This window comes from Pseudopipra pipra, chromosome W, assembly GCF_036250125.1.
Source record: "Pseudopipra pipra isolate bDixPip1 chromosome W, bDixPip1.hap1, whole genome shotgun sequence".
NCBI lineage: Eukaryota > Metazoa > Chordata > Aves > Passeriformes > Pipridae > Pseudopipra > Pseudopipra pipra.
This window is the reverse complement of record NC_087580.1, coordinates 53,851,080-53,863,408: the sequence shown is the minus strand read 5'-3', so window position 1 is coordinate 53,863,408 and position 12,329 is coordinate 53,851,080. Positions and strand designations below refer to the sequence as shown.

The window sequence follows — 12,329 nt, the reverse complement described above, 5'->3', positions numbered from 1 at the left end:
TTGGCACTGCAACCAAGTCAGAGTAAGTGAACAAAAAAAAGTAGTAAATAAGACTTGCAAAGCTACTTTTATTAAATTAGTAGGTGTAGATTACAAACAGGATTAAATCAGTAGGGAGCCTATTAACTAGCTATTTGTTTTCAAAGCTGCAGCAGTAAAAGAATTGCAGTATGCTGTTTATCCTAGAAATTCTTTGTAGGCTAACTGCCTGAGCAAGACAATCAGGATTTTTTTCTGTAAAATTGCTCTGGTTGTCATAAACCATCCACACTAGTAAAAACAGCACTCAAGTGTTTTGTTACAGTACCAAGAAAACTAAATTGGCTGACTTCTACAGAAGAAGAATGTAATAAGGAGAAGAATCTTGATCACACTGAATAGCTGGCCTGATATAAAGACAAATTACCACAGTAAGCCAGAGAATAATTTAGAATTGACTGAAGCCAACTAAAGCCTCAATTCCATTATTGGAGGGAAAATAAGTACTATTTATGAGATAATTTGGGGCTCAGTATTGACAATAAAGCACAGTCAACATTTTCCTTGAGCCACTAATATGTCTTAATGGCAGCATGAAGCATCAGATACAGATAGTATTCTTCCTAGTTAGAGCTTTGTACCAGAATTCACTGAGCAGGTAAGTCACTAAAGTAATCACAAGTAGCTCTTTTTCATTTGCTTAAAACTCAACAGCTCTAGCATCAGTTGTTTACCTGACAAACAATAAATGGCATATAAAAATCAAGTAAACTTTAACACTTATTTTTGATTCTGACTCTTCCTGCTTCTTATCATTAAGGCAATCCTAATGAGGAGCAACAGTAACTTGAACTTACACGAATGCCAAGAACATTTTTTCACCCATAAATTTGTTTTCCACATCACTGATACTCCAGTGGGAACAATACCTTAAACTTACTCCCTAAACAAATAATACAGCTTATACCACTGAGGTGAAGAAGTGGCATTATCATACACCTTACAAAAAATCATCTCAATTTATAGACTGAAAAATGACAGTAAATTTAAAACTTGTACAGTTACCTGAGAAAAAGCAGCTGAAACAAGGCCAGAATCCACATTTCCCAAGCCTTTATCCAGTGCTCCAGTTAGTATACAATATAGTCCCCAAAACTGAATGTTTTTTCCTCCTGACTCAAGAGACAAGCTCCTTTGAACTACACAGCATTTTGCTACTGGCTAAGTATCTTGCACATTTATATTTTTACCTGTTGACCTACCTCAAATGACATGCCAATACTTTCTGCTTGGCATACCAACTCTAACAAATTATGTGGGTAAGTCACATTGCTTCCTGAAATGTGCAAGCTTAAAACTGGTAGCCCTAAGTATCTTTATTACTCTAAGACTTCCTTTTTCAGGATGACATTATTATAAGATACTGTAACTTGAACTATGCCTACACTAAAGCTTAACCTTAGTTACAGCAATTCAGTCCTCAACACTAGCTGTGCAAGAAACCAAGTTAACAGCTATATTTTAGTATTTGTAATTAAAACTCATTCAATTACATTCTTAATTTCAATCAACACTGTGTTAGAAGGCTAGAAAGCTTCAAGTCTTCAAATTCATCTTCTAAAGAATGAGTGACTTGCAAGGCCCCAACTGCTGTAATACACAGTGTCTGGTCAGTGCCCTACTGATGCACATACATTCTTCTGTATACAGATATCAGAATGGTTTGGGTTGAAAAGAACCTTAAAGATCATCCAGTCCCAACCCCCTTGCCATGGGCAGGAACACCTTCTACTAGGCCAGGTTGCTCAAAGCCCCATCCAACCTGGCATTGAACGCTGCCAGGAATGGGGCAGACACAGCTTCTCTGGGCAACCTGTGCCAGTGCCTCACCACCTTCACAATGAAGAATTTCTTCCTAATATCTAAACCTGCCCTCTGTCAGTTTGAAGCCATTCCCATTTGTCTTATAACTCCATGCACTTGTCCAAAGTCCCTCTCCAGCTCTCTTGTAGCCCATTTAGGTACTGGAAAGCAGCTATAATGTCTCCCCAGAGAGAGGGGGATACACCAGGAATAGGAGCCTGCTTCTAATCAGCCATTCAAGTAGGAAGTGTTGGTAGAAGAAAAATATGCTATTAGAAATCCTCCATCCTACTCTACATATGAAATACACTGACACTATGAATCAAATAGGAGAAAGCAAACAATTTAACTTTAGGCTATAATGTGGAAGTTATGTAGAAAGGATTAAGGGAACGACAGTATTTCTCTTGTTAGTTTATTCTGCTTTGACCATTCACTACACTGTCACAACCCCATCCATGATGGTTCCTCTCAATTAACAATGACCTCAAGAGTGACCAGTTCACAAAACATTTTTACTCAAAAATGCTTTTTACTAAGAAATTACTGTTTTCACAAAAAGCTTAAAAAAGTCATTTATTTCAAGTCAGTTTTTGAAGACAAGCACCACAGACATCATACAGTTATCCAGCTCCTTCCCTAGGTAAGCATTAAAAAAAAATAAATCATATAAAACAGGAATATTAATGCTGGACAAGCTGATGGTTGTCTAAACAGACTTTTCTTTCACCAGCTTAAAAGAAACAGAGAAATTTGTGAGTGACCACCACTTAACTCATTTTTAAGTTTAATTTTGTGATAAAACATGAGCTAAATTGATTTTTAGGATAGTTTTGTAGGGAGATTGTCTTGGAAAACCAGGTGCCAGCTTCTGCCACCCCAACTATGAGAAAGGCTCCAAGGAAATTGGTAGAATCTCTCAGAGCATTCTTGTTTTCTCTACACACTAATCCAGACTGCACAATACAGCACTACAAAACATAGACCAGTTGAAAGCGGTCATTGTAAAGTTATTGAAAGAAACTCTCAACACAGATTAAAAGACACTGCAAAGCATCAGAAACACACCCCTGAAGTCAGCTGCTCTGCACTCATCACTTTCAGAAACAGACTGTTTCTCTCACAGGATCATCTTTTCACATTTTATGTTCAGGCAATGCAGGTGGACACTATTCACCAGACAAGCAGCTGCCTGGCTGTTTTCTAGGCTGGAAATTCAGGCTGCACACCATTTACTAAGAGGAAGTCAGGAAGTTATACAGTAAGTTGCTGGAGTAGTGCATACACACAGGGCCAACTCCAAGATGAAGGAATGTCACACACACAAAAGAAAGCCACTGTAAAGCACATCATCACTCTGTTCTTACTGTCCTGTGGAGGCTAGAGCCTGGCGTGACACACTTAAAAAGCACCAAGAACTTTCTTTAGTCTTTTACAGAGAACGTAGAGACAACATTCAACTCCCACCATAATTACAGAACTGAGAAGAGGAAGGGCAATTTGATTCTCCTGCTATACCTTTCCAGTTAACACATTCAAAGTCTTCACAGCTATCAAAGAGGATGAGGGGATTTTGAAGCTAATTTTGGCCAACACTCCCCAAAATCTCAACTATGCCTTGCCATATTTCTAGGAAAGATCTCTCTGACTTTCTTCTAAAGCATTATTTTAATTGAAATTCCAACAAGAGAAAAATCAGAGGGGTCTCTGCTTCATCTTCAATAATCCTGTCATGAGAAAAGGGAGTCAGTTCATCAACAAAAAGTTTACAAGCACACTCTTCCTGTAACCTCAGCAATAAAAATAGTACTTTACTGTATTCTGATGCACTGTTTAAATATCTACATTTTAGAAAGCTCAAGATGTTCAACTATAGTCTTCAAACATTCATAGAACCAATTTACAGCTAAGTGAATGCATACAGACTGAGATATGGCATATGCCATGAGGACATTCTTTATACATAGCAGCTCTCAACTTGTGAGCTATGATTAAGAATCAATGTCCATCCCCAACTTGAATAGTAAATTATCCCAGCTCAGCTACAAACTAGCAGACAGTGCCAAGTTCTGCTTTTGGGAAAACAGACTTCACCTCTGTCTGTAATAGTAATGTTAATTTAGGATCTACTGTGTCAATCCAACTGCCTGCTGTTGTCCTCTTAGCTAATTCACTCATAGCTTAGCAGCAGATGTTGGGAACTCTCCTAAAACAGTTTCCAGAGGAACTTTCCCTATCCCCAGTGTAATTGTTGAAACCACCAATGTCCTGTGGCTTTAACCTGAGAAGGAACAAAGGAATTTCTGTATTGATATACTCTGAAGTAACCTATTTTGGGGAAAGACCTTAAAGCTTGAAAACAAACTATTCTAAAAGCCACATTAGCTTGACAACTCTGCTCTACTGGTGATCAAGAGCATCCTTAAAAACTAGGTTATTGAATGCAGCTATGTGATCACTTTCCTGACAAATATTCCCAAGGAATTCAACAAAGCATGCTAACTAGTAGCACAAGTTATATTTAAAAAAAATTATGCCCTTTAGACCTAAATTAGAAATTACTTTTTACTCATTGTGTGAAGAAAAAGGCATCAAAATGTCATAATTTTAAGGTTTGTTTGTTCTCAACCAGCAGTTCCAAGCGAGTTGTCCCATCTTTAAACAGGACATTTCCTTGTCCAGTTTACTTCTGCTAACTCCTTTGTAGACACCGTGATCAGCACTAAACTTCCACGTATGGAGGCTCATATTAACTAACGAAGAGAGTCAACCTTCAGAAAATAATTTTAACATGCGCCGTAAGCTATGCCTAGGCTGCCTATCTTACCCATAGTGCTAACTCACTGCAGGGGATGAAAAAAGGGCTGCAGGACAAGCAAGCAAAGGAATAACATTAGTATAATAGAGAAATTCATATTTTCTTTAGAGAATTTTGACCATGTTAACAGTCTTGCTTTCACAAATTTGATGAACTTTCATCAGATTCTGCAGTTTTAGTAGTAATACTTCATATAAAATAAAGCCTTAATACAGTTGTCACACAAATATTTGCATGGAAGCAGAAATCAACCTGTGATATGGATGTACCCAGTTACAGCTCAGGAAGAACACAGTCAGTGTGCATTAGGTTTCAGATATGTATGCTCTAGAGGAACACAGGACATCATGAAGGAGTCTAAACTCAATGCTTCCCTTCCCCTAGCTTTTTTTCATTTTTAAAAATATAGAAGCTACAACAGTCCAGGTCAACATTATCCCAAACCTGTCCCGACTAAACTCTGTTATTAGTTGTACATTATCAGGCATTTTACAAAAGTAACTGCATTTGGTAATTTTTATTTAAAAGAAGCAAGAAAAAAGCATGAAGCATATCTATACTCTTTTAAAGACAGAAAAACCACACAGCTGATCACACCAAAATACTGAGATGAGGAAACTAGTTATTTGTTTCCCTGCTTTGGATTCCAATACTATGTACTCTCACCACTGAAACAACTTTTTAAATAATGAAGATAGATTATGAATATGCCATTTGACTATTCACTATGAGGCATGGTTTGGTTTGTTAAAGGCTTGGATTTTAGCTACCACTAGTTACAAAGTATTAATGGACAAGACTTTGAGCAACCTCGTTTAGTTAGTGGAAGGTGTCCCTGTCCATGGCAGGGAGGTTGGAACTACATGATCTTTAAGGTCCCTTCCAACCCAAACTGTTCTACAATTCTGCAATTCTATTTCAACAGAATAATCCATGATAAGAAACTGCTCCATTAGAAGACATATAAATGGATGCTCATGCTCTGTTACTTCACTGCTTCTTGTGCCCCATTTGTCAAACTGCAAAGGAGAGCATAAAGAAAGGATCTTAAATTCTACCAAATTCATTATGTGTTTTAGAAAAGTGAACTCACATACCAACATTTAGTTTCAAGATACAGAGGGATTATGTGATTAGAATCCCACTGGCTTGCTGGGAGGATTCAGCAATATAACTACAAATTACTTAGAGGGCTAGTGTCAAAAGGACCTCTGTACTTATTTAGCCTCTGCTCTAGATTACTGACCCACTTATGAAGAGCTAAGCACCCCTGCTGTGCAATGCCAGCACCCACTCCATCTGTTTGCTTCTGCTTTCTCAGAACCTCTATTAGTCTGCAGAAGTTCTGTTAATTACTACATGAGCAGCTTTTGCATAGCTCACACAGTATCAGCCTCAGTATGTAGTCACCTTGACAAACAGCATAGAAATAGAGCAATCCTAACTCAAGAGGATTATCAAAGACATACAGTAATATATAATATGCAGATTTCTGAAAAGGCAATTTAATACAACCGTTGTCCAAGCTGCTCTCAGTTTTGAGAAAAGCTTGTAGGTGTTTAGTTGCTTTAGGTTTCAATGACAAAAAAGTATACTAGAGTTAAGTACTGTATCAAACTCTGGAAATCTCCAAGAGGACCAGAAATTTGTGAAACCACAACTGAAACTTCTGTTGAGGGAATAATGCAACAGTGGCAAACAGAAGCATCCCACATCACCTGTCAATATCTACACTGAGTATTAGTAAGTAAATCTAAAGCAAGTTAAAAAAACCACACAAAACCAAACACAAAGACCCTCCCCAAGCAGAACAAGGTTTGGAAAGTTAGCCCAGTTACTGCATCAAAACTACATCTCAGCATCTTGGCACCTCAAAATTCCTGCTGACTAGGAAAGAAAAAAGTTTCAAATTTAGCATTTTATTATTTTTCCTTGCTGATCTACAGATCTTTAAGACATTCATTAAATGGGTCTCAAGCAGCAGTTTCGTTAATTTACTAAATCCAAGAACAAGAATCTCCAGAAGTCATTACAGTACTGATTTGACATTTGTTATTTTTTGGGAACCCAGACTACTGCTGTCAAAGTGAAATAATATCAACAGTCCAAAAGCCAACTATGAAACTCAAGAATTATGGCAACACTGATATCTGTAGAGGATTGGTTAGAAATGCGAGGACATATGAACATGGCTAAGGCTATGGATGAGCTGCTAAAGTATAAGACGCAGTCTGACTAGGCCCATGAGAAAGTCTGAGATAGCAGGGCCGTGAGAAAGCAGCAACGTCCTTGGGTATTCTAAATTGGGCTGAAAAACAGGAGCTAGGCATTACCAAAACAGAGACACTTAACGAGCCACCTGTGTAAACAATGAAAGACAGTTAAGATGATATCACCACCTAACTGAGCACCAATAATGAGCCTAATTTCTGTAATATTCATGAACCTATTATAGAGTGTATATTAAGCTGTTGTCAATCTACAATAAACGAAGTTCCTGGATTCTCACATTGAGGTGTCTAGAGCTTTCCGTCGCGACAAATTGGCGCCCGTGTGCAGGGACCAGAGGGGGGTCCCTAGGGGATCAAGTCGGATCTCCTGGGTCGGAGTCAAGTCGGACTCGGAGTCAAGTCGGACTCCCGAGAGCCAAGTCGGGTTCTCGCAGCCGTGGTCGGACGTAGGAGTTTCGGTCGGTCTTGCCGTGCAGCACAAGAAGGCGAAAGGGCTGGATGAAAAAGAGCTCAACTTGCCGCCGCCGGACGCCTCCCTTTCGGGGATTTCGGACGGCGAAAGAGTTAAGTTCCGTGCTTCCAGGGCCCGGCGCCCGGGACGACTCCTGAAGAAGGAGGCCCGCCGACAAAGCCGCAAAGTCTCGTGGAAAGGGCTGCACAAAGCGTGGTAACACGTTTTTTAGGTAATGAAGGGACAGGCGGCACTATCATTGCTCCAATGCTTTCTGGGAAAGTGGGGAGTTAAGACGAACTGGCTTTGCGGCAGATGCTGCTTTCATGTAAGGGCCAGGGATATGAAGCGAACACTGTAACTGCCTTTACTATCTCTACTTGGAAAGAACTTAGTGATAAACTCTTTACTGCTGCCTATAAGGGAGAAAAAGTTGCTGCTTCCCTCCTTACAATTTGGCGATTGTTATCTGGAACAGTAAAAGGCATTAAAGCACAGTCTGCGGACATTAGGATGCTACTGGATACCATCATACGGAGAAATCGTGTAAAAAGGGAGTCGAGCGGAGTTGAAGGGAGCCGGAGCGGGACCAGAGATCGCGGAGCGGGTCCGGAGACAACGGAGCGGCCCTACCAACATGAACGCGGTGCTAGCACCTCGGCAGTGCGTATCCAGGACGATCGGAGACGACGGCTGCAGTGTGAAAGTACTGCTGATAGACCAGAGGTAAACTTTACGAACACTATGACTGAGTTCCACCTTAAGACATTTCCAGCTTTTCATATGAACTGTGCAGCGGGGCTGCGCTGCGCATTTGTGGCTGTGTTCACGGCGCTGTGTGCTTATGCCGCTGTGTTGAGTGAACCCGTGCCGGCGCCGGGTCTGTCCGCCTGTGGCGGGTGCCTACGGGGCGGCGCCGAGCAGCGGGGCAGTGGCGGTGGTCGCGCCGCCTGCGCGGCCCCGGCTCGGAGCGGTGCGCCCGCGTGCGTGCACGCCGGCGGCCCCGGGCGCGGCGGGCGGCGGGGGGGGGCTCTGTTTCCCCCGCACTGCTGACAGCCATGGTCCCGGGGGGTGTGCGTTCCCCTTCCCTTCTTTGCAGCGAGTGGTTTTTCCCTGGTGTTGCTCCTCTTCCTAGAGTTAATGACGGTAGCAAAAACATTGGGGGGTGCAGTCGGGGGAGGGGGAAAGCTGTTTCTCTTTTTCCCCCGTTACACCAATCACCCCTTCTCTGAAACGTGCCTGTTTGCAGCTGTTCTCTCCCTCTCCTATGTTTTTGTCTTTTCTTAAGCAGACCCTGTGATTAAGTTCCTTCTGCTGATCTCTCTGGGTGAGCCCAGCCCCTCCTTCCCCTCCTTCGTCCTTCGGCAATGAGGAGCGTGGGGGGAGGCAAAGACGGTAAAACACGGAAAAAAGGGGAAAAGAGAAAAAACAACTTAAAATTAACAATATCCCAACTTATAAATCAAATAAGATTGCATTGTTTTTACAGCAATAGGTGTTAAGCATGCAGTGTGCTCATGGCATTCTCAAATGTTTTCTTCAAAAACAGAAAGGGAGACTGACGAAAAATCCTTTGAAGTAAGATTAGAAATAACGCGACATCCGTGCTTAGCTTTTGCATATTGCAGAAGGTTGTTAAGAATTTCCTATAGTTTGCCATTTTGCTTCTCTTACATGAAATTTGGCTGTTTCCCCCAGGGGCAGGGTGCAGGTAGAAGATTTGGAGACGGAACGATGAGACAGAAGGGGATACAGTCTTGCCCCCTGCAAAAGTAGCTTTATTGCCTTTATGATAAAATAGCATTGCTCTATAAGAAGGGTTGAAGATTTCAAAGATAATATTCTGTTCTTTCTTGCTGCATTTGTCTTTTACATGGAGAGTTATGCAGGATTTGCAGATTGCTGATGGCGGCTATGCCATAAATTTCCTTTGAATTATGAAACTGACAAGAAGTGCACAGCCAATGACCACTTGAAAATGTGTGTGTGATTGAGGAGCGTGTCTGAGGTGGCCACCTGAATGTTGTGTGAAAGAAAAAAGCTACATGAATGTGTGAATGTGTAAACTTACAAATACTTTCTGCCGGTGTCAAGATTTTAGAGATGTGTAACGTGATTCTGTTGAACCATAGTGATTCCTTATTCTGAATGGGCTCTAAGTTATATTAAGGAAGGCCTACGATAGATATTGACAGTTATTGTAATCTTAGTAGTAGCTCGTGTTGCCTTTTCTTGTATTACTAGACGTGTAAATACTACGACAAAGAAAGCATTGTTGGCACAAAATAAAAACGGGGGAAATTGTAGAGGATTGGTTAGAAATGCGAGGACATATGAACATGGCTAAGGCTATGGATGAGCTGCTAAAGTATAAGACGCAGTCTGACTAGGCCCATGAGAAAGTCTGAGATAGCAGGGCCGTGAGAAAGCAGCAACGTCCTTGGGTATTCTAAATTGGGCTGAAAAACAGGAGCTAGGCATTACCAAAACAGAGACACTTAACGAGCCACCTGTGTAAACAATGAAAGACAGTTAAGATGATATCACCACCTAACTGAGCACCAATAATGAGCCTAATTTCTGTAATATTCATGAACCTATTATAGAGTGTATATTAAGCTGTTGTCAATCTACAGTAAACGAAGTTCCTGGATTCTCACATTGAGGTGTCTAGAGCTTTCCGTCGCGACAAATATCATCTCTTAATACCCTTAATACCAAAGCCATTTCTTAATTTAAAATTAAACCTTGTACAATAGCCAACATCACTTCAAGAGCTCTCTTGCTACTGGCTTGCTCCTAAGGTAGTCAAGAAAAGTAAAACCTAGGTCCAGTCCTTTTTACAGCTTACTGGAAGATAGAGGAGAACAGTGAGTGCATCATAGTCCAGCAAGAACTGCTGGTCACAACATGGAGGCTTTACAGAGTATCACAGAGCTTCGTATTCTGTTATTATTTACTATGTCACACAAAAGGTCATGCAAGCAGGAGGACATACCCAAAGTAGACTAGGAAAACAGTGATATATTAGCATACTGTTTGTATCTTCTAAAAAATATTTGACAACTATTCTTCTGAAATAGCAATATTTACTGCCCCAGTACCCTTGCAGGAGAGCTCTAGAAGATACACATTTTATATCAAGTGAATCTCTATATGGCATATTTAGCTTCTGGCACATGAAACACCTCCCAATTAAGCATTTCGTCTTTGTCATGATAAAGACTTGCTAAATATAGTCATCTTATGTCAAGAAATAAATATCCCTACAGGTTCCAATCTTAGTCTACTGATATACACTAAGACAAGAAAGAGCTAATATTTTATTTCCGATTGTTTTCCAGTCAGCAAAAGGAAGAAAGCAGAAGGGAAACCCAGAGAATTTTGGGACTGCTCTAGGGAAGAAAATACAAGCAGAGGGCAACATTAGGAACAAAAGGTGAACAGAAAAGAGAAAACACAAAGTAGTCATTTATTCAGAGCATACTCATGATTTTCCCAGACAGCTGTGTCAAATCTAAAAAAGAGAACATTAAAACCATTATCGGATAACAGCTATAACACATTTGATACATGGAAATCATTACTGACACCAGTCAAATCTAGTTTGCACTATGATTAATACAAAGTTTAAAAGTAGTTGGGATGAATGTGCTAATATAGAAATTAAGGTCATAAACCAGATGCAGTTTCTCTCCCCTAAAAATTATTTTAAGTGTCAAGGCGCTAAGTGCCCAAAATATTTCCATGCCACCAGACCCCCTTTTCATAGAAAAATATACCTGTGAAGTGATTTGATACTTATGTTGCACATAATGAGCTTGCACAGGCACCTTAGTGGGATTTCTGTACAACGTGAACCGAAAACAGCCTGCATTATACTTACAAACATAACCCTTGCCCCTCACACAGCAGTTGCTATGAATTAAGTTGAGAAAGTCAAAGGGGTAGAATGCAAGCCATTCACCTATATGTATATACCTATCAGGAGCAGAAGAGCAGTTCTAGAAATACTCCAAGTTACTAAATAAAAAAGCATTTACATTAACCAGTAACAAATAATTAAAATGGTCTTCAGACAGCCTGCCTCCAAAGACAAAACTTCACTTCAAAAGGGAGAACTGATGCAGTTTGTACAATTTAAATGAAACTACAACAAAATAATTAGATGACTGAAGTGTTGACCAAGGAAAAATTAGTCTTTTATTTTTAAAGTGAAAGTGTAGGTTCAAGTATGCCCCTCTGATTATAGACATGGTTATTAAATAAAAGCATAAGGTAGTGCTATAAATGAAGAGCTGTGCCAGGCACCACCAGAATACATACAAATTGGAATCTATGTAGTTATGAAAACGTATGAAATTGTAACTTTACAAAGCATGTGATTCAGTTGTAAGCAAGCACTATATAAAACCAAAATAGGTTTTAAAGATTTTTTATAGAATCAGAGCATGCAACTGATTTTTTAATAATTTGTTCAGATAGCCTAAACATCCATTTAGTTATTTTTAAGTGGTTGTAACAATTTCAAACACAACAGCACTTACCTTGGTATGGTCACACATTTTGTACTGCAATTCTGAGTGGTAATTGCCTTCTCAAGCTCATCCAGCTGTCCTGTTTTCTTTAGCTTCTTGACCAAGCTTTTCACTGCTTTTTCACACCACTTTTCATCCTGACCATTCTGCTCACTACCAGCAGCCCCTCCAGAGCCACCAGCAGATTTTTTCCACCCCAGAAGTCTCTTCACAACTGGTGGAGTGAATGGCAATATGGATGACATGACTTTCACCAGACAGAACACTCAGCAAGCAATAAATTAGATTCCTGTCTGATCCCTAAAAACACAAACCAAAACAGACACATTAGCACTGAGGTTTCACATGAAACAAATACCTTCTTAGGACTTTTCATTAACCAAATGTCATAGGACACTGCATCCTAAAACAAGTCAGATAATAGTTCAGATAAGTCTGCATTGTGGTTA

The 12,329-nt window shown here is 40.2% G+C and overlaps 1 protein-coding gene across 2 annotated transcripts in view; it reads right to left on the bottom strand.

The window, feature by feature from the left end:
* Window positions 1-12,329, bottom strand: part of LOC135405093 (mothers against decapentaplegic homolog 2-like) — a 70,836-nt gene that overhangs the window by 44,068 nt on the left and 14,439 nt on the right. For both annotated transcript variants that reach the window (XM_064639805.1, XM_064639806.1), the window contains exon 2: window positions 11,890-12,180. In XM_064639805.1, coding sequence (XP_064495875.1) covers window positions 11,890-12,125 — 236 coding nt within the window. In that variant the 5' untranslated portion in view covers window positions 12,126-12,180. The remainder of the gene's footprint in view (window positions 1-11,889; window positions 12,181-12,329) is intronic.